This window comes from Oryza glaberrima, chromosome 3 (genome assembly GCF_000147395.1).
Source record: "Oryza glaberrima chromosome 3, OglaRS2, whole genome shotgun sequence".
NCBI classification, from domain to species: Eukaryota; Viridiplantae; Streptophyta; class Magnoliopsida; order Poales; family Poaceae; genus Oryza; species Oryza glaberrima.
Genome location: NC_068328.1, coordinates 25,686,092 through 25,709,664, shown reverse-complemented (window position 1 = coordinate 25,709,664; position 23,573 = coordinate 25,686,092). Strand labels below are relative to the sequence as shown.

Below are 23,573 nucleotides of genomic sequence, written 5' to 3'. Positions count from 1 at the left end.
TGAACAGGGCTCGGGGAGGAAGAAGACTATATAGGGGCATCTTTGCAGGCGGGCCATATAAGAGTCGCCTGCGAAGATCGATCTTCGTAGGCGCACGACGTCTACCGCCTGCGAAGATCTTCGCAGGCGACGCTTATATGGTCCGCTTGCAAAGATTGATCTTCGCAGGCCTCCTCCACCCCGGGTACATTTTTTGCCAGTGAAGTTTTAGCTCCGAATTACATGCCCGTCTGTGAAAATCGAACCCCAACGACACCGAAAATGAGTTTTCTAGTAGTGTCTCCCACCCTCGGCTCCTTCTCCATGGTGGAAGACGATGACCGCCTCCTCCACCTGACGGCTGATGACGACATGGCTACGGTGACAGCGCCGACGGCCACTTCGTTGGCTAGGTTTTTTTTTCCGCTTTTTTTGTTTGGATTTCCTCTATCAGTAACGGCTTGTGGATTTGAGCCTTTACAGATGAAACGAGCATGTACACATATGTAATTAACGAGCCTCCAGCCATTACAAATGACAGTTGACATATGTAACCGATGGTTTGTAACGGTTGGCTGGAGTCGTTCTGGCAATATTGAGCCATTACCCATACAGACGAGGTGGCAATCTTAGGAACTTGCAGATAGGGAGGTGCTAGCGAGAGTAGCTCACACACAAATACACATGTGGTACTAGCAATATCCGGTACTACTGCTTATATGCGGCAGAGACTTGCTCATACCAAAATGACAAGACAGTGGGATAACCCTGAAGAAGGGAATCTTTCCCCATTTCTCAAAGTGCATCAGTGCTCTGTTGATTGGGGTCATTTTTAGGCCCTGTGATGTGAAATCTGATTCAAGTTCTCTCACATCAGCAATTCAATTTTCTATAGTACTCCTACTCCTACTCCAGTGTCGCAATTGTCCATTGGATGCTCCTCCATTCACAGTGCTATACTCCTACTCCTTGGAAGCGATATTTGCATCCATGGTTTCAGTGCAGATGGCCATTCTTGACTGATGTAGTACTGTCTTCATATCCAGGGGGTAGCCTTCATAGGAATCTTTCTACCCATTGTTTCAGGGGATGCTTTAGATCAGGGTGTAAAGTTTTACTGTATCACATCAAACATTATATAGGGTGTTGTATGGGATGTTTGGACACTAATAAAAAATTAATTACAGAATCTGTCAGTAAACCACAAGATGAATTTATTAAGCCTAATTAATTCATCATTAGCAAATGTTTATTGTAGCACCACATTGTCAAATCATAGAGCAATTAGGCTTAAAAGATTCGTCTCGTAAATTAGTCGTAATCTGTGCAATTAGTTATTTTTTAGCCTATATTTATACTTTATGCAGGTGTTCAAACGTTCGATGTGACAGGGTGAAAACTTTTAGGGTGGGATCTAAAAAGGGCCCAATACACTGTCCAGTCACATCAGAAATTGATTCATCAGAAGCACACCACCTGTTTAGTTCCACGCCAAAATTAGAAGTTTAAAAAAATTGGAACGATGTGACGGAAAAATTGAAAATTTATGTGTGTAGGAAAGTTCGATGTGACGAAAAAGTTTGAAGTTTAAAGAAAAAATTTGGAATCTAAACAAGGCCTCAATGAAAAATGTGGAGTAGAGATTGATAGAGGAGCTAGCACAAATTTTGGCTCCGGAATAGTTTGAACTGAATTTTCTTCTCTAGGTCTCTTTTTTTTTCAGCTGAATGGATGATGGATTATTTGATTTTGTGATAACATTCGAGGGCACAAATGAATGAATTGATCATTACAAAACAGAAAAGTTGTTTTAGAAAAATATTGTAAGAAAATTATATATAGAAATTGTTTGTAGGAATCACACCATTTGGAAGTTTGGAAAGGCGTACCACTAATAATCCATAATCTGTAAGAAAAATAACAGAGCGATGCAAACCAGTAACCTAGTAGCTCCTAAATCCCATACCCTCTTTAGCTAATTAACTGACTTGAAATTCGCATTTAATTTCGATCGAACACCCGGAATTACATCACATAAGTTTGATAAATTAAACAAACATGTCAATGATCATCGATCTAGAAACATAGTACACATATATGCATGTCAGCATCCTCTCTCGTTGTAACTAGCTTGCTGCACAATGCGACGTCTGGTCCCCATCTCCTCCCCTTGGTTTTGTCATCCACATCTCAATGGAAACAAATGTGGCCTAAAATGGTCCTCTAATTCAGCATCTCCTCTTGCTCATCGGCATGGCTTCAAGAGATGTCCATCTCCTCGATCGATTCTTTCACATACGTACATTTCAAGTTATTTATTATTTTGATGCAACAATAATATTTTCCAAGTTTTCAACAGCTAAATGTATCAGTTAATCCATGCTGAATTGTATGTTGAGATCATGACGTGGTGAGGTGACCAGCTAGCGAAAGTTGCACCCATTGCGCTTGGTCGGGTGTACGTACCCATCATCATATCGATCGATTGCTAGCTATAGCTAGAGTGTGGAGTCCTGAATTTTACAGAGCCCATGGCCTGAATACTAGATCGATGCTGTGGCAGGCAGCAGCATATATAGCTGGCTAATGCTAAGCTACTCCCTTGCTAGTACAAGTAGACAGTGTCTTAGGAATACCCTCTCTCGTTCATATTCATAGTACTAGAATATTCAATTCAATTATACTCCCTCCATTTTAAGAAAAACGAATTTAAGATTGGATATAACACATTCTAGTCCTAGTCCTAGATTCAAAATACTAAATATGTCATATCCGTTATTTTTTATTGGACGGAGGGAGTAAGTTATTATATTTTAGGATATAGGGAGCGTAGGCGTACGTAAGTACGTACAAAGACGCTGAACGTAGTCCATGCATTATTGACATGCATGTACTAGCTAGTGCAGGAGTATGGCGTTGTTTAGATCCTACCTCAAAATTTTTTATTTTGTCATATCGAACGTTTTGAACACCTGCATACAATATTAAATATAGACTAAAAAATAACTTATTGTACAGATTGCGACTAATTTTGTGAGATGAATCTTTTAAGCCTAATTGCTCCATAATTTCACAATGTGGTGCTACAATAAACATTTGCTAATAACGAATTAATTAGGCTAATAAATTCATCAAGCGGTTTACTGATGGATTCTATAATTAGTTTTTTTTATTAGTTCCTGAACACCCCAGACGACACCCTATATAATATCTGATGTGACACGTTAAAATTTTACACCCCTGATCTAAACACCCCCTATATATGAAGTAGTTGGCAATAGAACATGTGCGATGACTGATGCCTAAATACCGTGGCATTCATCAGCTACGTAGTAGTACTAGCTTTTAATATTTTTTTTACTTAGAGCAAGTATAATAGTGAGCTATAAGCCTACTATAAGCTTATGTGGAGGAGAGATGTGACAAAAAGTTAAGGGTGTTGGCTCTCATGCAAGAGCTAGCTTAACACAAGCTCCTAGACAACTACAATTAATGTATAAGTGAGAGATAGAGAGAGGAGAAGAAAATTGTAGCCAACCTTATAACTAATCTATTATATGTGTTGGCTTTAAAATTGGCTAATAGCAGGAAATCGGCTCTATTATTATTATCCTTGCTCTTATAAGAGTTCAGAAGAATCGCATGCAATTAGTTTTCTTAATTAATTACTGTAGGAGTAGGACATAATCCACGGATGGAATCATGGAATTAATGCTCTCTGGTGTGATATAAATGTAAGGACCATATATGCACACGCCCTAATTATAACGATGTCAAGACCGAACCCTCATTTGGTTGCCGACTTCTAACCATTCATGATGTATGATCATTAGGAAACAAGGGTGCTCACTAATCCTAGGTTGTGACAACAAATTAAGGTATAAGATAGAGCTAGCTAGCTACAATAATTCAGGTAGCTGTCTGATTCTTCGTCCCGTGTACTGATTGGGACAATTTATATTAACAACACTGTACATGTACACTGATCACTAAGACAGCAAACTTATAAATATATGTATATATAATAGTAAGCATTAAGGATTACTCTCATGATCAACACATGACATCATGACAAGTAATTAAGTGCGTTGTTTTACTGGGTGCTCACCTTAGTTGATCTGTGGGTCATGGTGGCGACATTTTGCCTCATCTTTGACTTACTAGAGCACTTTGCACATATAAGTTTACTTTCTGGCCAGTGTCATGAGCCATTGGCATGCATGCATTGATTGCATCTACTCATCCTTCAACAACATGAGACATGTATATGCAGGCATATTCAGTAAAAAGATAGCATGATTAATCCCCATGCATGCATGCACCTTCATAGTTTCTCCATGGACCATATGCATGGTTGCATGTGGACTGAAAGATTTGGCTACATAGCTTGCTTTGTGCCTTTGTCCAAGAAACCTTTTACCACTGTGCATCCATTCATGCAACTATATATGCAAAACCACCTTTTTAGTCAGAATTACCTTTTTAATTTCTTGGCATCTTAATGGCATGCATTGGGTGGATTCTTGTGATAGGTTTGTTCATATGTAGGCTTAAGGTTGTATGCCCCTACCTCTGGATCATGTGGTGTTTGCTTGTTGTGCATGGTTTTTCTTACTTTTTGGTTGATATGGCTTTTTGTTAGCATTAGACATCAGTAGCCATATTGATCCTAATCCACTTGACCTAGCTTTTGTCCTTGCTGGCCCTACCATAAAGCAGTAAGCAAAAAACACTAGATAAGACACCACTTGGTGGTAGTCACTGTATGGTGCCCTATCCCTTTTTTGCTTCCACTAGAAAATAAATAGCTCATGCTAGGGCCATAGTACCTTCAGATCAGCAGCAAGATGTGCAGCATCTTTCTATTTCCTACAGAATTGTTGGGTCTCACTCTTGCTCTCTGTTGTTGGAGCTATTGCATTCTTGGGGTGGAATGATGTGGAGAATTGATGAAAGCCCATCACAGTGCCATCAGATCTTACAGATCAATAAGATTCAGCTCTTTGATCATTATGGTTTTGTACTGAAAGCACTGGTTAAATTAATTACATCATGTTAGCTAGCTGTTCCTTAATAATGAGTTTAATTAGAGCTGCTAGCTAGCTGGGAGTATATATACGAGCATATGCAAATGATCTCTTGTTTAATACTACTATATGGAACATTTTAATCAATTTGGTAACATGCATGCAGGCATAAGACGAGGAAAAAGCGCTGATATGACAACTAATGCGCTAGCTATTCGTGTATATATTAGTACATAATTTAAAATATGCAGAAAATGCACAAAGCTAGAACAAAACAACTAGCATCCCAACAGCATATGAATTGCTAACTTTCTGCGGCACAAAGCATGTGAGCTTTTCCATTTAGACAGTGCATTGTGTGTGTGAGAGAGTTATAATAACATGTCTGTATATAGGCTATACTAGTGCAATTATATAAACCAATGCAACAAGCACTGTGCCGATAAAGTGGTTTGCAATATTTTTGTTGCTGTATAACCTACATTAAAGTGGTACAGCTTAACCGCATATCTCACTGTAATGAATAATCACATTAGTTCTTTCATAAAGAACCAAGAATAGTTAGTTCACTAACTTGTCAGTGTCATTCTCTGAGAAACAATAATTGATAGTACTACTTCATTTTCGAAAAAATAGTTTATGCCTATAAGCTTGTTGATTATATAGCCCCAATAGAAATGATGTTGCCCCCTATATATACATACTACTCCATTCACCTTGCTAGCAGTAGACTAGTACTAGCGTTAGTCACTACTCCCTTCTCGTCCAGAATCGTTGTACTAGGATGTGTCACATCCAGTACAAGAGCCCCTGTTTGGATCCAAGGAATATTTTTTAGCCCTCCCTCAAATAGCCCAAATAGCCCCAAAAAATCCAAAAGGGTGAGCTATTTGAGGGTTATTTGGAAATAGCCCACCAAAAAAACTATCCCACCCAAGAGGAGCTAATTGGAGCTATTTTGGGTGGGGCCCACTAAAAAAGGTGGCTTTTCTCTCTCCCACAGTCGCACGGGATCAGAAAAAAGGCAGCGCATCCTCTCTCTCTCTCCGTACGACCGCGCGCGCAGGCGTGTAGCATTTTCGCCGCCGCCTCCTCCACTCCTCGTCGGCGCCGCCTCCACTCCTCGCCGGCCCCCACCAGCGCCGCCGCCCCCCTACCAGCGCCGCCGCCTCCCCCCACCAGCATCGCCGCCCCCACCTCCAGCGCCGCCGCCTCCCCCCACCAGCGCCGTCGCCCCCACCTCCAGCGCCGTCCCCTCCCCCACCAGCGCCGCCGCCTCCCCCCACCAGTGCGCCTCCCCCCACCGGCCCCCCACTGCTAGATTTGTTTTCTTCTCCATGGAGGGTGGTGGCTTCAATTTCTTCTCCGAAGATCCAAATCCAAGCGTCTGGCCGTCGCAGCCGTCGGCGACCGGCCCCGGCCACGCTCCTCCTCCCCGTGCCGGCGTGGATGCGTTGGACCTCAACTCTCAGGTGGCACCCGGCGAGGATTTCCCTCATCTGCACGACTACGGCTCCTACCTCCAGGGCGACGGCGAGGATGGAGCTGGACGCGGCAGGGGCTTCGGTCTCCCTCCCACTCGCGCACCGCGCACTCTGGGAGTGCCGAACCAGCGTGGGGGAGGGTCCGGCTGGGCGGCTAGGGGTGCACCACGCGCCCGCCATCTGAACTTCGGCGCTTCGTTGTCAGCGGCAGGCAGGTGCGGTGGACATGGCAACGCCATGCCGTCGTGGCCTGCCCAGGGCGGAGGAAACGGCGGCATGGTAGATGCAGCCGGCCATGCAGAGCACTGTCCATGCAACGGGCCACACCAAGACACATGCGCAAAGGATCCAGTGGAAAAAGAGAGTAAAGGGGTAGTTATGATTGGGAAAGTGTACTAAAGGTCAAATAGCTCTTGCATCCAAACAGCTCAAGGGCTATTTCATTGGAGAGCTATTCCTTGAGCTAAAAAATAGCTCTCAAAATAACTCTTGGCTACTTCTCCAAACAGGGCCTAGGTTGCTATATTTTGGGACGGAGAGAGTACTATAATATAATGTTTAGGAGAGTGTAGCACACATTAGTCCTAGTATAATCTCTCTTTTTTTTGGTGGACATCAGTGCCTAGGAGTTAAATGAAATGCTAGCTACCATCTACCTCTACTGATGGTAATGTGTGTATTGTCCGTACTCGAGATGTAGTAGTGTGTGCAGCACTTTATGCTGTCCTTGCATAAACAGAAGTCTATTTAAGGTGGTTAATTAGTATAATCATCCTACTTTGTCTACCTGCTCTCCCAACAGTATGTATGTGTCCTGAAATTCTTCATATATACAGCGTGCATGCGTGCAATACCCATGGCAGTTCTATCTCCCAATTATCGTCGTAATTAGTACTCCCTCCGTCCCAAAATAAGTGCAGTTTTACACTATTCATATTCAACATTTGACCGTTCGTCTTATTTAAAAACTTTTTATGATTAGTATTATCAAACCATTGCAGTTGACGCCACATGTGCAAGCTTTTGGTCACAACCGTCCAAAGCAGTGCTAAGGAAAAATTCCTCTGTTATAAATAATTGAGGGTGTAAAATTTTTGGTATTTGAGTTCATGGGGTAATTTGGTCGACCGCGATGTTTTAGGGGTTGATTTGTATTTTTTTCTATATTATAAAACATCCGAAATGGCCGCGTACGAAAATATAAACCGGGGTAAAGCTCGCCGTCCGCTTATGAAAATCAATTTTTCTAGGCGTACCTCTTAAGTGGTCCGCCTGAAAAAAATCGTATCTTATCCGCCTGCAAAAATAATACCTACAGAAAAAATCTAAGCCCTATCCCATCCTTATCTTCTCTTCCACATCTTATCCTCTCCAGCACCACTCATTTCCCTCACCTTTCTCTCTCTCTTATTTCCAGCTCCCTCCCCTCCCCTCCCAGATCCGGCGGAGGGGAGGGGCGTTGGTGGTGGCGCGGGCGGAGGGGTCGGCGGCGGCGTGGGCAGAGGGGGTCGTCGGCAGCGGCGTGGGCAGAGGGGGTCGTCGGCGACGGCGCAGGCGGAGGGCGTTGGCCGCACGACGACAACGGCGCCTACCGTGCGGGACAACGATGGCGCCTACCGTGCGTGACGATGACGGCTCCAACCTAGCGCGACGACGACGACTACCGCCGGCCGCATCGTTGCCCCTCCCCTCCCAAATCCGGCGTAGGGGAGGGGCATCGGTGGCGGCGCGTCCGGAGGGGAGGTGCGGCTCCGCTCCCTCTCCTCTCCCTCAGCTCTACTCTCTTGCGCCGCTGGCCGCGATGATGACGACGGTCTACTGCGCGATGATGACGACTACCGCCGGTCGCATCGCTGGCTCGCTCCCCCTCCCCTCCCCTCCCAGATATAGACGGAAGAGGGGAGCCGTCCGCCGGGGCGGCAGAGGCGGTGCTCCCCTCGGGCAGCGGCTGCGGACGGAGGAGGAGAGCCATCGAGGGGAGGGGAGGCCGGCGGTGGCTTTTTTTTGTTCACTGAAAATATTTTCGTAGGCGGGTGAATCTACCGACTGCAAAAATAGATGTTGTCTGCAAAAATGATTTTCGCAGGCGGGCTATGGACCCGCTTGGGAAAATCATCTATTAACGCAGGCCTTTGCTAGCAGGTGGAACGCTCGCCCGCCTAGAAAGACGGATTTGGCCCGCCTGCAAATACCTTTTTTCTAGGAGTGCATGCTCATAGATCCACACGAAGAAAGTCCATAATTTAGTACTATCTCTGTTTCAGGTTATAAGACTTTCTAGCATTACCTACATTTATATATATGTTAATGAATCTAGGCACACATATATGTCTAGATTATGAATGTGGGCAATGCTAGAAAGTCTTATGATACGAAACGGAGGAAGTAGTACACTTCTAGTAACTATTGTAATCACTTTACTTCTTCAAGGTATTTAATTAGGGAAATTTAGTAAAATAGTAGTAGAAAAATTGTAATGAGACCAATTTTACTATGTGACTAGAAAAATTAGCGCGCCAATTGGTGTGATGTCTTTTTAGCCTGTATATATAGAGCACATAGTTTTGTATATTTTCTTAGAACTTCTTTATTTCCTACTAATATTTAAACTTTTACAAAGATCGACATTTGAAAGAACCATTTAGTGGGAGTATCTTGTGTTAATTGACATACATGTTTAATTTGTAACAAAATGAATATTACATGCATGTGTATTTTTTTATGAAATCACTAAAAGAAATTTATGTTTTCTAAGATATCTAACTAAATCTAGAGCTAGCAAACCGATAATTTCCATAAAAGAATATTTGTGCCGCTAATTTTGTAGTGCCTGAACCTGAAATTGATTATCCTTTTTCCCCTTCCCCATTTGTGCCTATTTAGCACTATAAGTCCATCCACATTGCTTCTCGTGCCCGAGCTAGCTGCAGGTATCACGTAGTGGGGCGCCAGATGCTTCTGGATATGTGGATATATGGTTTTGGATTTCTTTTCTTTTTCATGATGACTCGAATTTATCTTTAAAATCAAACGTCACATGGACTAATCAGATACCGGCATAATAGCTACTACCCTGTTCCAAAATATAGCAGTTTTTAGCTATGAATCTAGACACATATATGTCAGATTCTGTTAACAACCAATTTCAGTAAGCTATGAACTAGGTTTTGATTTATTAGGGTATCTCCATCCAGGCATCCACCTCCTCGTCCTCTAACCCATCATATTTCTTTTATCTAAATTACCTATACACTCCTCAACCACCTTCCTATCCCACTTCCCATCCTATTCAGCTCCCTATCCACGCCTTCTCCCTCCTCAAATCTAGGGAGCTGAAAGTTGCTCTTATGTGATGGTTTCATTCTCTTTTTGAATTGTACAATACTATAAATGTAAAATACCGATGGGATATACGAAGAAAATTTAGCAGCTCGCTATAACACACGAGAAGATATGAATACCGTATTGATAGGCCAGAAGGCTCTATATGTATAGTCCTCCACAATAATATAGAGCTGGGATGGAGATGATCTTACTTCATAACTCAATTAGGGCCTGTTTAGTTCGTGAAATGAAAATTTTTAGGTGTCACATCGGACGTTTGACCAGATGTCGGAAAGGGTTTTCGGACACGAATGAGAAAACTAATTTCATAACTCGCCTGGAAACCATGAGACGAATCTTTTGAGCCTAATTAATCCGCCATTAGCACATGTGTATTACTGTAGCACTTATGGCTAATCATGGACTAATTAGGCTCAAAAGATTCGTCTCATGATTTCCTCCCTAACTGTGCAATTAGTTTTTCTTTTAATCTACATTTAATACTTTATACATGTGTTCAAAAATTCGATGTGATGTTTTTGGAAACTAAACATGGCCTTGCTACTAGGACTACTCAACCATCCATGTTTTATTATCTAAAAAAACAACAATGTTTTAAAAATTCTCAATTTCAAGGGGGAAAAAAACAAATCTCGAACCATGTGGTGCAGTTACTACTCCTCCATGCAACAAGAAAGAGATGGACGGCGGGCAAGACCACACTAGGCGATGTGATGAGATGGGAGGCGGCCACTCTAGCCTGCGATGCCTCCTCACCTCACCTCCCTGTCTCGTGGACAGGCAGCATTTGCCCTCTCTGGGACGCATAATCACGCCCGCCCCCCCCCCCCCCCCCCCCCCCCCCCCCCCCCCCCCCCCGCGGCGCTGTTTAATCTGCTCCGGAATACTACGCGCTCCGGCAACGTCTCCCGTGCCACCCCATCCTCCTGCACGGATCCAAACACCCAACACCGCATCCCGCCCACCCGCCGGTCTCCACGTGGACCCCTTATCCGTCCGACCCAACGGCCACTGACATGTGGGACAGACGTCTGTGGGGCCGAGGTGTCTGTGGGAGTAGTACACGGTGGGAGGGAGTAAAAGATGCTGCGCTGCTGCACGGGGGCGCGCTGTCTTGCTTCCACCCGACATGGGATCAACTGCGGGAAACAGTGGAAAAAATATACATTTTGCAGGTGAAAGCAGGGGGCTTTAACTGAGGACGACGCAGTGCTCTTTTATCACGACTTAACTCTCGTGTACTCCCTACGAAACATTTTTATGTGCGGCTATGATTTTTCACGTTTAACTTTGACCGTTCGTCTTATTAAAAAAATTTTTAAAAAAATAAAAACATAAGCTAACAGTAAAGTATTATTCATGTTTTATCATCTCATAACAACAAAAATAGTAATTATAAAAAAAATAAATAAGACGAACGATCAAAGTTAGATGCGAAAATTTATGGTTGCACTTAAAATGAAACGGAGAGAGTAGTACGGGTTCCATTGTTTCCTTGATGGCATGGAGTATTTCCTCAGTCTTAAAAAACCAAGTCCTAGCTATCTATCTGGATATGATATATGTCCAAATATATAGTCATTTACAGATGGAGTAAGTCAAAGCTAGGACTTACTAGTCAGGAATCGATTTTAAACTCGGGTTACAGTTTGCAAAATACTAGGCTGAAGCGGTATAATTTCACCTATTACTACTACATTTTTGCCAGATTCAGTGTAATCGATGAACCTACTTCATCTTTATGAATTAATCCCATTTCGGTTAATACTCATTGTCGGTTGGTTGGCTTATCCGGACATAACTATAAGAGTGTGTAAGATATTATATTTTGGAGTACAATAACTTAAAGTTGTCATTGATTGTTTTCTTCTATTTTCAGCCTTGGCTTTTCAATAATTGATAGCATAGTATAATTATTTTATTGCTTCGTTTATTTTTTATTTGCTTATCAAAAATATAATTTGTAGCTCCACCATCAAGAACCCCACGATCAAGTCTTACATAAGAGAAAATATATTTTTAAAACCTAATATAATTACAAAATTATAAAGTTAATTTTCATGGCATATAGTTTACGAACTTCTATGAGTTCAACTTGATAAAGTTTTTTCCCATAATATGGTTACTTAAAACGATGTGTTTTTTTCTCCAAAAGGGAGAACCATGTTTACGGGATCATTGAAATAATTATTTGTTTTATCCTTTAAAAATATGTTCTCTAAAAATACTTTTGTTGTAATGCTCGGACCACTTGTTTCAAGGTAATATTATTAAGTTTGTTTCTAAAATATTTAATATATCCCTATAATTAAATAAATAATTCTCAGCAATAATCCACTTAATAATCTCACTCAAACAGGGCAAGACTCGTTCGGAGCACATGGATTTTAAAAGTTTTCCTAAGGAACTAGTGATTTAGCTCCCTTAGAAATCATTTAGAGAAAAAAGGCCAAGCGAAAGCACACCACCGGAGACGGAGCTAGAGTATACGAGGGGATGCCTAGAAATCTGGTCAAGAAAATTTTTAGCTATAGCTTAGTATCTATTTTTATCATGTGTGCACCCCCCTCAATACAAACTTAGTTATCCGTGTCAGCTTAAATTCGATTCAAAATAGAGTAAATTAAGTAAGTGACACCCTTCTCCCTTCTCCATTTCGGTTTAGCTCCACTCTTACACACCACTGGACCATCCTAAGGGTGTGTTCGCTAGGAGATATTCCCAGCAAGGAACACGTGTAAAACGGAACAGTCCATTAGCACGTGATTAATTAAGTATTAGCGTTTTTTTCAAAAAATAGATTAATTTGATTTTTTAAGCAACTTTCATATAGAAACCTTTTTGCAAAAAAACATACCGTTTAGCAATTTGAAAAGCGTGCGCGTGGAAAACGAAAGGAGAGGTTGGGAAGAGGAGGTGCCGAACACACCCAGCCAGCTCCACTGTAGTACAGCTACTGTCTCTGGCCATGTAGAAGGCGTACACTAATAATCGTTCATCCCAACAGTGTATAGGTCTCAGTAGCCGTGCACGCTGAAATTTCAACTTTCCAACACACAACATCCAAATCGAGCGTAAACAAAGGAAATGCGCCTCCAATTATTGAAAACGAATCCCTGCATGCATGCTGTACAAGTTTGTGGCCAGTAAATATCTGACATGGCCAGTAGTAATAATTTGTACTCCTCCTACTAGTACTATACTACTCCTACTCCACATACTACAGGAAGACGTCGAAAAAAATTCCATGCAAAATGGCAGAAAAAATGATCCATCATTGTCACTGTTCATATGTTTCTTTTATCGCCGTGTGACGTCAAATTAAAACGAGGGGGATGGGCGAGGCACGGTAAAAACGTGGCGTTTGATTCCTCTAATTACCGAGGTGTACTGTAGCAAAATAAGACGAATTTATTTTTAGTGGCACTGTTTTTTCGATGTGCCTGCTGATTGTTTTTCTTTTTGTTGCTTTTTCTCAGATTTTATATGGTGCTAAGCCCTTCTTTAGTTCCAAATTTTTTCTTCAAACTTCCAATTTTTCCATCACATCAAAACTTTCCTACATACAAACTTCCAACTTTTCCGTCACATCGTTCTAATTTCAACCAAACTTCCAATTTTAGCGTGAACAAAACACACCCTAATTTGGACATGGTTCTCATACATATGACACAAACTTTTGCAACATCTCACATAGTGACTGAGAGTGAGAGGGATTGTAATTTGGAAGCTGAACGCTGATCGGCTCTGATCATTTGATCTATGAATGATAACTGTGAAAAATAAAATAAGCAACTTAAAGCTTTTATATTTGTATTGTTGATGGTATAAAAGTAACTGCTGAAAAAGAGAATACGATAAACACATTAAAATAGTATTAAAAATCAAGTTTTAAAATTGATATCTGGCAGTGGTTGATAATACAAGAAGACAGTGACAAGCTAAAATTTTAAATTTTATTTTCCCCCAGAAATTCGACATATATAGATGTCAGCGACCATGTCTCTCTGACTTATATAAATGATCTCGTTCCTACATAGTTATCCTCCCTGATAAGTATATATAAAATCCACTAGTATTTCTATTTCTGTAAAGCACTAAATGCGTGAGATCGTTTTATCAACAAGCCGAGCCAATAAATTTGATCTGTACAATTCATGTTTATTCTTGCCTACTGACATTTTACTTTGTTTCATGCAAATTTTAGAATGAATGCGTGGGGGGTATCAGATAGTTCTTAACAGCTACTCCATCCATCTCAAAATATAAAGGATTTGGGGTGGATGTGATATATTCTAGGACTATAAATTTCGGGAGTATCGTTTTTTTGATTTTAGATTTGATTTTATGATATTTTTCTTTTATAGTTTGGCTTTGAAATCAATGAGAAATAGGACATGTTCACTTTGCCGCCAAAAAAAACCTTACCATTTCTTGGTAGAGCCAAAGATTGGCATTGCTAATATTTGGTAAGATAAAAATATGTGATGGTGTTGTTTGCTTTGATACCTTACTAAATTATGGTGGAGTTTATGTGAGTGGAAGGTCCCGGAATTACCAAAATTTGGCAAAAGTGCAATGGTACAATTCTATTTATTTGTTACCCAATCAAAATTTGGAAATGCTAAAATTTGGTAAGGTTTGTTTTGGTAGAAAAGTGAACAAACCCATAAATATAAATGTTTTACTCATATTTTTTGGTTTAATTTTTCATGGCTTTTATCAGGTGTAGCGCAAACGGTCAGATGCGAGATGCTTAGGGTTTGTTCGATGCCGAAATTAACCCTTTCAAAATTTGGTGTTTGATAATGTCAAAATTTGGTAGGGTAAAATTGTATGGGTGTTGTTTGTTTGTTACCTAAAAATTGGCAATGCCTAAGTTTGATACGGATGAAAATAGTACAGTAGCAAACTGAACAGCCCCTTAATCTCCAATACCAATTTAGAATCAGCTAGGAAGAAATAGATTTGTACCAGTATCAGATTAAAGCCAGCCAATGTCAGTAGAGGCAAAAAATAAACAGTGTTGTCACTTGTGATACTTGTGTACCACACTAACGGACAACATACTTCCTGATCTACTCCACCTGGCATTCCTACATTTTTTTTCAATTGACGCACACAATCTTTCTATATACTCCTACTCCGTTTTCCCTAATTATATATTCCGAGGAAACTTGTTGCATCGCCATCTTTCTCAACTTGCAGCAGCAATTTGATAAAATTTGTCTTTTTTTTAAAAGAAAAACTGCACAATCATGATCACAACCATGACTACAATTAATAACTTGGCAGCAGTAGTAATACTGCACTTCCATCATCAACGATCACATCAAACTGAACTTTAAAAAAAATTCACACCAAATTGACACACATTCAGAGAGGGAAAAAAAACCAAAATCAAAATGCCAGATCAATTATTATCGCTCTGATTAAGGCAGTAGTACGTACAAGTCCCTCTCTGCGCGTGTGTGCAGGTTTTTAAATAACCGCGGCGTCTTCTCCCCCCTTCCTCCGGAGGAAGAACAGTTCTTCCCGTTTCCCCCGGGACTCAAGAGAGAGAAAGATAGAGAGAGCTCCATCACTCCCACTCGCATAAGTACCCACCCACCACCACCACCACCACGCAAGAACCGCAAAGGAGAAGAGAAGGCGGTTTCCGGTGAAAATTTTGGCCTCTTTTTCGGAAGTTTTTTTTTTCTTCCCCTCTCGTTCTCTTTTTATTCCACCGCTTTGTCGTTCTCGCAATCTCGCTGTCCACCTTCCCCCCCCCCCCCCCCATTTACTCGATCATCACAACGTGCCAATCAATTAATCGATCGATCAGTTTTGTGCGTACGTGAGCGTGTGGAGAGGGAGAGAAATGGACATGGAAATCGTGGTTTTTCTGAGGTAATGTGCTGGAGGAGGAAGAAGAAGAAGAAGGAGAAGAAGGAGAAGAAGAAGAAGCAGCTATTGTTGCTGCTGCTGCTTTCTGGTGAGGGTTTTTTTTTTTTTTTTTTTTTTTTTTTTTTTTTTTTTTTTTTTTTTGCATTTCTACTCTGCTCATTCTTTAAAGCTTCTGCAGAAGTTGCCATATTTTTTTTTTCATGATTAATGGTGGCCTATCCTACTCCTATCATGCACAGGGATTCCGAGGAGGCGATATGCTTCGCAACAGATCGAGGAGATCAGTCGGTGCCAAGCAAGGAGGCGTCGCCGCCATGGCGCAGCCTGAGCCGCCGCCGCCGTCATCGCAATCTTCGTCGTCGTCTTCCTCCTCTTCTCCCGTGTTCCCTTCCCCGAGGCCGTTCATGGCGCTCCCGCACCCGCCGCAGGCTGGGTTCTTGGACGGCGCCGCCGAGGGGCCCTCGTCGTCGATGAGCCCCACCTCCATTCTTGAGACCAAGCAGTTCTGCTGCTCGTCCGCCATGCCGCCGTTCCTGTCGGAGAGGAGCCTCAGGAAGGCCCACGTGGAGATGGCCGTCGCACCGCCGGAGCCGGCCGGCGTCGGCCTCGCCGACGTGCTCCGGGAGCACCACGGGGGCGGCAAGGCCGGCGGCGGCAAGGTGGTGTTCGGGTCGCAGCTCAGAATCCAGGTGCCCACGGGGAGGGCCGTCGAGCTGGTGTCCTCCCCGATCGAGTTCGGCGTCAAGAACCGGGACGCCCACTTGGCGGCGATGTCGCCGGCGAGGAGGTTCCTGCCGGAGGTGGTCAGCTCGCCGTCCGCGCGGGTGTTCGCCGCCGCCGTGGTGTCGCCCGGGGAGATGGCCATGTCGGAGGACTACACCTGCGTCATCTCCCGCGGCCCCAACCCGAGGACCACCCACATCTTCGACGACTGCATCGTCGAGAGCTGCGGCGATGTGCTCGTGGAGAAGGTGGCCGGCGGCGGCGGCGACGGCGACGGCGACGCGGTGCGAACCAATGGGTTCCTGAACTCTTGCTACGCATGCAACAAGCAGCTTGGACATGGCAATGACATCTTCATCTACCGGTGAGTTCAGAAAATAATTGCTTATGCTGTTTCAGACTTTCAGTTGTTCAGAAAAAAAATTAAATGCTAGTACGTATTTTTAAATGATTTGTTCATGCTGAATATGAGATGATCTCAACTTCTGAAGTTGGTATATCAACTTTAGCTGTTTGGCAACCTGATTTGTTGTACTTAAACTGCAAAAATGAGCTAGTGATTACTCTGCAGTTGTTGAGAAGTTTAGTGTTCACTATTCAGGAACAATTATACATATATATGCTGAGAGAAATTAGGCTGGTGAGAAAATAGATTCTAGTATAATGAAACTAGTAGCACATCACCATGTCATCAAAAATGCTATTTTCAAACCAGGGGTGTAGAAAACTAAAGTAGGGTTGATTGATTGCTGAACTGCTCATTAGATGATAACGAATATATGGCAGATGCAGAGTTGCTTTAGAAGGCACAAGTTCTCGGTTTCTTGTTTACTGTTATTTGGCATGAAGTTGGCTTCCATCATTGCAAGCTTATGTCATCACCAATTCTCTGTTGATTTATGGATGGCTCACATGCCTGGGACCTTGATGAGCAGTCCTGGTTTTAGAATCATTTCTGGTTTATGATTGAGGCATGGAAACTGTGACACCTTGGTATCTGTCTTCAGGATCATGTTAATCTTTTATTAAACCAGTATTTGCTAATGAATTTGATCCCCACCTTTATTTCTCTAGTTCATAGTAGAGAAACATTTTAAGTACTTGTTTATTTTGGGATTGTGATGTTTGATACCCTGTTATTTTCTATGTGATGCTTGCCCCTTGTTTTAGCATGTACATTCACATTACAGTGCCATTATGAACGAAGAGGTCCTTGGTTTTCACTTGGATAGCTTCTATAGTATTTATAATGCTAAGAATGCGACATTTCAATTCCATATTGCTTTCACATAGAAAACTATGCAAAGGTGCTGAATATCCTAATGCAGAGGGTTGTGTTAACAATTTTCTAGGGACTAAATTATTTGGCACCCATTGATGTTTTTGAATAAGGTTCATGTCCCGAGCCGTGCTGGTCTCGGTGCTCCTACCCCCGACCATGACCAGGACCAGCTATCATCGCCAAAAAAAAAACAAAACCTTTCGCATCATTGTTGCTAGTTTGACAACCTTGAAGTTCCTTGATGCCAAAAGAAATGCTGAGTTTGCTTGAATATGACGGCAAAAGGGATTCGTGCCATGTCTTGTTCTCGGTTTTTCTTCCTTGCTGCATGATCCACTGATCCATGGGAGTGCTAAACTCTAGCTTTGAGATATGTCCCCTAAAACGTTTAGCTACACGCCTTCTGATGCTATCCCTCGATCACAGCTGCCTTTTGCTTCGTGTGCTTTGGACAGAGGAGTAACATGAACAAGCAGAAGAGCAATTATCCCAAAAAGCTCTGTGCTTTTTTATAATTCTGCAGTTAGGCCATTACTGTTCTTCTATGATATAATTGGTCCTTTTCTCTATCTTTTTCAGAGGTGATAAAGCATTCTGCAGCAGTGAGTGCCGGTACCAGGAGATGCTTTTCGACGAGGCGGTGGACAATTTGCGCTAGGCTGTTGAACGAAATGGTCATTCCACATGAGTATTTCTATGGAGGAGGAAGAAGACAATAGTCCTAAATAACTGAGATGAGATTTGTTTTCTTTCTTTTTTGTTTTTGTTTTCTCCACTTTTGCGAGATTGGATGCTGTTTTTGGCCATGGAGAAGGGGGAATGATTTATTAGTCTTTTTTGCGGATTAAAGACCTTTGCCCACTTTTGTAAGATGTTGATTATTGATTGCTTGGGGCATCATGTTTTTGTGACTTTCGAGTTAGTTGCAATCTGATGCTTTGCTCTATCCTTGCATGCAAGCTACTTTTGGATTAGATATGATGTGGAGCAGTATAAACTGTTGTATTGCATGAACTTTCAAGTGAAAATATTCTTCAGCAAACTATCAGGAAAGGAGAAGTTTCTGTTCTTCAGAAACTATCAGGAAAAGAAAAGTATGGTGCCTATGTAAGTATGATCACCATCAAATCTGGTCATCTTATTTACTCATCAAAAGCGAAGATGAACAATGGAGAAAACACAAACTTTTTTCAGTGTCAGAGGACAAAAGAAGAGCTAGGATCAGTAGCTATCTTGAAAAGGCTCAGAGGCTTTGGGTGGAGTGTGTTGTGGTAGCAGCTTTGCCATGGCCCTATTTTCCCTTGTACTACTACCAAAGTCCCCACATGCAAAGAATAATGAGAGCTCAACAGCTCCTAATCATCATAGTGTTTCTGTAATTGGTGAGTGTTTTGGACCAGTATGATTATGATTGTCATGTCATTGTTCATGAGGTCTCTACTAGCAGTAGTAGTATCATCTTTTGCCCTGTAGTTCTGCACTGTAGGTGATTCTTTCCCTCCCTTTTCTTTTCTTTGCTTTCACTTTTTTTTTTAGAACGCACACACGCACACCCTACCCCTATGAGTACCTTCGGAAGACTGGACCGGCACGTCTTGAGATTGACGAAGTCACCATAGACGCCTCGCTCCTACCACTGAAAAATTAATTAGCCATAAATGCGAGTACCCGTGTCAAATCTAGAATTTGAACCCGGGTGGGCTGGTTCCACCACAAGAAATCTAACAAGTTAAACTATGCTTACTCGCCTTTGCTTTCACTTTTTGGTTGCTGTTACAGCACAATTGATCGATCGGTGTACTATACATCAATTAAGAACCTGTACTTTGGTAGTGAAATCACGGGCAAGAGCATTTAAGCATTGACCCCTGAGCTACTGTTCTTGGGGACGTTCCGATAGTACGATCTTGTGGTCATTTTGACTGACTGCTTGTTCATGCTTTGTCTAAGCTAGTACTCCGTATTTTCTAAGTTTCGACAAATAATGTGTTCCATCTATGATGAGACAATAATATATATATTTGTGCTCAGAAGTCATATATCCCATTATCATGTGCAGTACAAAATTAGCCTGGAAGATTCCATAAAACCAGGCTTGACTTAACCAAAAATAGTTTAATGAGTCAAATAATTCATCATTGTCGTTGGTCGTTCGATATGAATATTCTTACTCGAAAGTCAGATTATTCCTGCGTATTATTGGAATGTATATTTATAATTCCTATGACATACTCTAACAAATATACACCCTCCGTCCCACATTCACCCAGAAGTGTTTTTTCCCCCTTTGACAGAGAGTAGTATGCCATTATACGAGGCCATCTAATCCGTTTTCTTCAATGGGGAAATATCTGCCCCAACATGTGACTAGTCAAGAGAGATAGTACGCTGTTCAATTATATATATATATATGACACCACTACTTTTATATATAACGTTTAGTAATTCCTCTTATTAAAAAACTTTATAAATATAAAAAACATGTGCAATGCTTACAATACCTTTAATAATATAAAATAAGTAACAACAAAATATATACAATAAGATCTTCCACCGTTCTAAATTACTTGTCTTTTAAGATTGTTTGCCATATTCTAAGGTTTGGAACAAAACGCTGTAATACTCTTATAAAATAATTTATGGTTAAGGATAGAAGATTAGTTGAGGGATAGAATAGGAAGAAATTTGAATGTGATGTGATTGATGGGACATGTAGTACTTGGGAGTGACAAGTATTATCGGACAAATTTTGAATGATAGAAAGACAAGTAATTTGAGACGGATGAAGTATATTTTATCAAGACGAATAGTCAAACACAATTAATTTCAAAAATCAACAACGTTATACATTTAAGCGGGGATAATAGTTATTTTTAACAAATTAATTACAAATCGAAAAATCGGTTGTTCATCTTTTATTTTGATGCCTGTGAGAGACGTATTTCCTCACTCCAATTTAGCTGCAAACCGTTTAATTAGAGCATATTGATAGAACTAGACATCATCTGACAGCCATGGTAATCATCCTCTTAACAGATTACTACTACACTAACACAGACTTCCCGTAGAATGTAATGGGTGCTTCTCCTCGCGTCGCGCCATGGGCGGACGGTCGATCGGACGCCAAGAAGCTGTAGATGACGGCGTCCATCACCTCGCCGCTCCGGCGGACGATGTACCTGCGCAGCACGCCCTCCTTCCTGAACCCGGCCTTCTCGAGCACCCTCTGCGACCGCACGTTCTCCACGTCCGTCACCGCCTCCAGCCGCTCCAGCCCCGGCAGCTCGTCGAACACCCTCGTCACCACCTGCATCCCGGGCCGCCGCCGTGCGTGGACACGGCGATCGACGGTGACCAATGTTTTAAATAGCGGGTTAATGCATTTAGCGGTTAGCTTCTCAAACAGCTATAGTGAGTTAAATAAAGCTATAACAGCTAAATTGTATATGAGAACAAATAGTTAAAATCCTTCTCAAACAGTTATAGCGGGAGATAGCGTAGGTATATAGGGATATTAGAACCCTGACGGTGACTACTACTTCAAGTCCAATTGATGTGCAAGAACAAGGGACTAGATGGAATAAGTCGTTGGGTTATTTGGTTATACCATTGTGATGGCGGCGGTGGCGATGCCTCGGCCCCAGAGGCCGTGCGACAGGGCGTAGCCGAGGTTGGCCCTGTGGCCGCCCTCGTCGGCGTACGGCCAGACGGAGACCTGGCCGACGGGGCGGCGGCCGGCGCCGGCGTCGTCGTCGTCGACGCAGATGGCGCGGAACCACGGGTGGCCCACCACCGTGTCCCTGATCTGCGCCACGGCCTGCTCCCGCGTCGCGCACAGCGGCCGCCTCAGGAACCGCATCACGCGCTCGTCCGACGCCCACGCCATGAAGTCGTCGGCGTCCGCCAGCCCGAGCGGCCGGAGCGTCACTGCCACCGCCGGCGGCGAGCCATCCTTCCGCTGCTGTACGTCGACGTCCACCTGATCCATGGATGTCACTGGCTTCTCCTTCGTTCAAGGCTCAAAGTTGATTAAAGCCTGTTTGAGCGAGTTTATGCAAGCTGTACCTTCTACTTAAGTATCTTCAGGTGTCAAAAGCTCTCTTAAACAGCTTATATTTTTAACTAGATTTTGAGAAGCTATAACCTAGAATATACAAAATAAACTACTCACTCCGTCCCATTTTAAGTGCAACCATAAGTTTTTACACCCAATTTTGATCGTCCGTCTTATTTAATTTTTTTTATAATTAGTATTTTTATTATTATGAGATAATAAAACATTAATAATACTTTATACATAACTTATGTTTTTAATTTTTTTAAATGAGATGGATGATCAAAATTATGCACGAAAAATTCTGACTGCACTTAAAATGGACGAAAGGAGTAGTAGCTATATTCTCACCAACTATTTTAGAAAACTTAAGGTCCTCCGTACAAGAACTACGATTGGTATAGATTAGTGAGCAAGCAGGGCCAAGGGAGTCGTGGTCATGGATAAAAACCTGACCTGATTAGCTACAACTAATCACCTAATGCTCACTCCGCTTACAAAAAGAATGTCTTCTCTCAAGATGTGTCCAATCAACACGAACATTTACATGTCGATTTTGGACATATAAAAAAAATTCGAGTTTGTATAACAAAATATTTTGCAACCAGTGTGATTTTTCTTAGTTTTTATATGAAAAGAAAAATAGGTAGTCAAGTATCGAAGTTGCCTGTTGATTTCAAAAGTCTAGAAGGACCTTTTACGATGGGAGCGAAGTAGTAAATAAAAAACCTTATCCCAACTTTGCCGGCCACCTATTATTTTCAATTCATTAGTTTATTTTCATGATGTCATTGTCGTAGCTAAGTAGTTAAATATTACTCGGTTGTTTACCCCTTTGAACGCACGCACAGACGCCTCGATGTCGAGGGGTACGTCGCCTACCACTGAAAGTACAATGCCGTTAAATCTTTCAAAATCAAACCCTGGACCTAAGGTGCTACTAAGCCTCTTATAACCGCTAGGCTACATGCCCTTTCGCTATATTTCTTAATATTTCTATATATACTAGCATGGTGGCCCGCGCAGATTGCGCGACTAGCATAATTATATTTTCTCTCATATAATAGCATATATGTTTTCACATTATATTATTCAATATATATTAAAATAACAACATAATTTTAAATTTTGCAATAACTTTATGAAACTACTAATGTATAATATTCATATTGTATTTTATATACGTGTTAGTTATTAATTATTTTTAATATCAAATTTTATTTATTTGTAAATTATATATATTCATATATGGACTCTAGACTCATCTTTTAATATTTCTTTTTTAATTCTGAATTTTTATTATTTCTAATTGTATTTCTATGTGGACTCTAAACTCATATTTCAATGTTCTTTAATTTTTAATTTCAAATTTCAGTTACTTCTAAATTGTATTCCTATATTGACTTTAAACTCTTCTTCCCATGTTTTTCTTAATTTCGAATTTTAGTTATTTGTAAATTGTATTTTTATACGGACTCTAAACACTACTTTTAATTTTATTATGTTTATTCCGAATTTTAGTATGGACTCTATACTCTACTTCTAATATTCCTTATTTTAATTCCAAATTTCAGTTATTTCCTAATTGTATTTCTATATGGACTCTAGTGTCTTATTCTAATATTCCTTATTTTTTAATTCTGAATTTCAATTATTTCTAAATTGTATTTCTATATGGACTCTAGTCTTCTCTTGTAATATTCCTTTTTTTTAATTTCGAATTTCAGCTATTTCTAAATTGTATTTCTATGCTCTACTTCTAATATTCATTATTTTTTAATTCTGAATTT

The 23,573-nt window shown here is 41.4% G+C and overlaps 2 protein-coding genes across 2 annotated transcripts; one reads left to right on the top strand and one right to left on the bottom strand.

Moving 5' to 3' along the window:
• The first annotated feature begins 15,336 nt into the window (after positions 1–15,336).
• On the top strand, positions 15,337–18,739 carry LOC127767068 (FCS-Like Zinc finger 8). Its single transcript, XM_052292284.1, has 3 exons — positions 15,337–15,812; positions 15,964–16,811; positions 18,309–18,739. The coding sequence occupies exons 2-3, from the start codon at positions 15,982–15,984 to the stop codon at positions 18,385–18,387; spliced, it is 909 nt and encodes a 302-aa protein (XP_052148244.1). The 5' UTR covers positions 15,337–15,812; positions 15,964–15,981; the 3' UTR covers positions 18,388–18,739.
• A 1,846-nt stretch (positions 18,740–20,585) lies between these two features.
• LOC127767072 (uncharacterized) lies at positions 20,586–21,928 on the bottom strand. The gene is made up of 2 exons (XM_052292288.1): positions 21,337–21,928; positions 20,586–21,036 (listed from the first exon to the last, which is right to left on the bottom strand). The coding sequence occupies exons 1-2, from the start codon at positions 21,715–21,717 to the stop codon at positions 20,773–20,775; spliced, it is 645 nt and encodes a 214-aa protein (XP_052148248.1). The 5' UTR covers positions 21,718–21,928; the 3' UTR covers positions 20,586–20,772.
• Positions 21,929–23,573: the final 1,645 nt, after the last annotated feature.

What these genes read in the sequence shown, in the direction of transcription:
- LOC127767068 (XM_052292284.1), top strand. Translation starts at nt 15,982, where the DNA reads ATGCTTCGCAACAGATCGAGGAGATCAGTCGGTGCCAAGCAAGGAGGC. An exon ending in AATGACATCTTCATCTACCG is followed by an intron (nt 16,812 to 18,308) that starts GTGAGTTCAGAA and finishes TATCTTTTTCAG; the next exon opens with AGGTGATAAAGCATTCTGCA.
- LOC127767072 (XM_052292288.1), bottom strand. Translation starts at nt 21,717, where the DNA reads ATGGATCAGGTGGACGTCGACGTACAGCAGCGGAAGGATGGCTCGCCG. An exon ending in CCACCGCCGCCATCACAATG is followed by an intron (nt 21,037 to 21,336) that starts GTATAACCAAAT and finishes CCCGGGATGCAG; the next exon opens with GTGGTGACGAGGGTGTTCGA.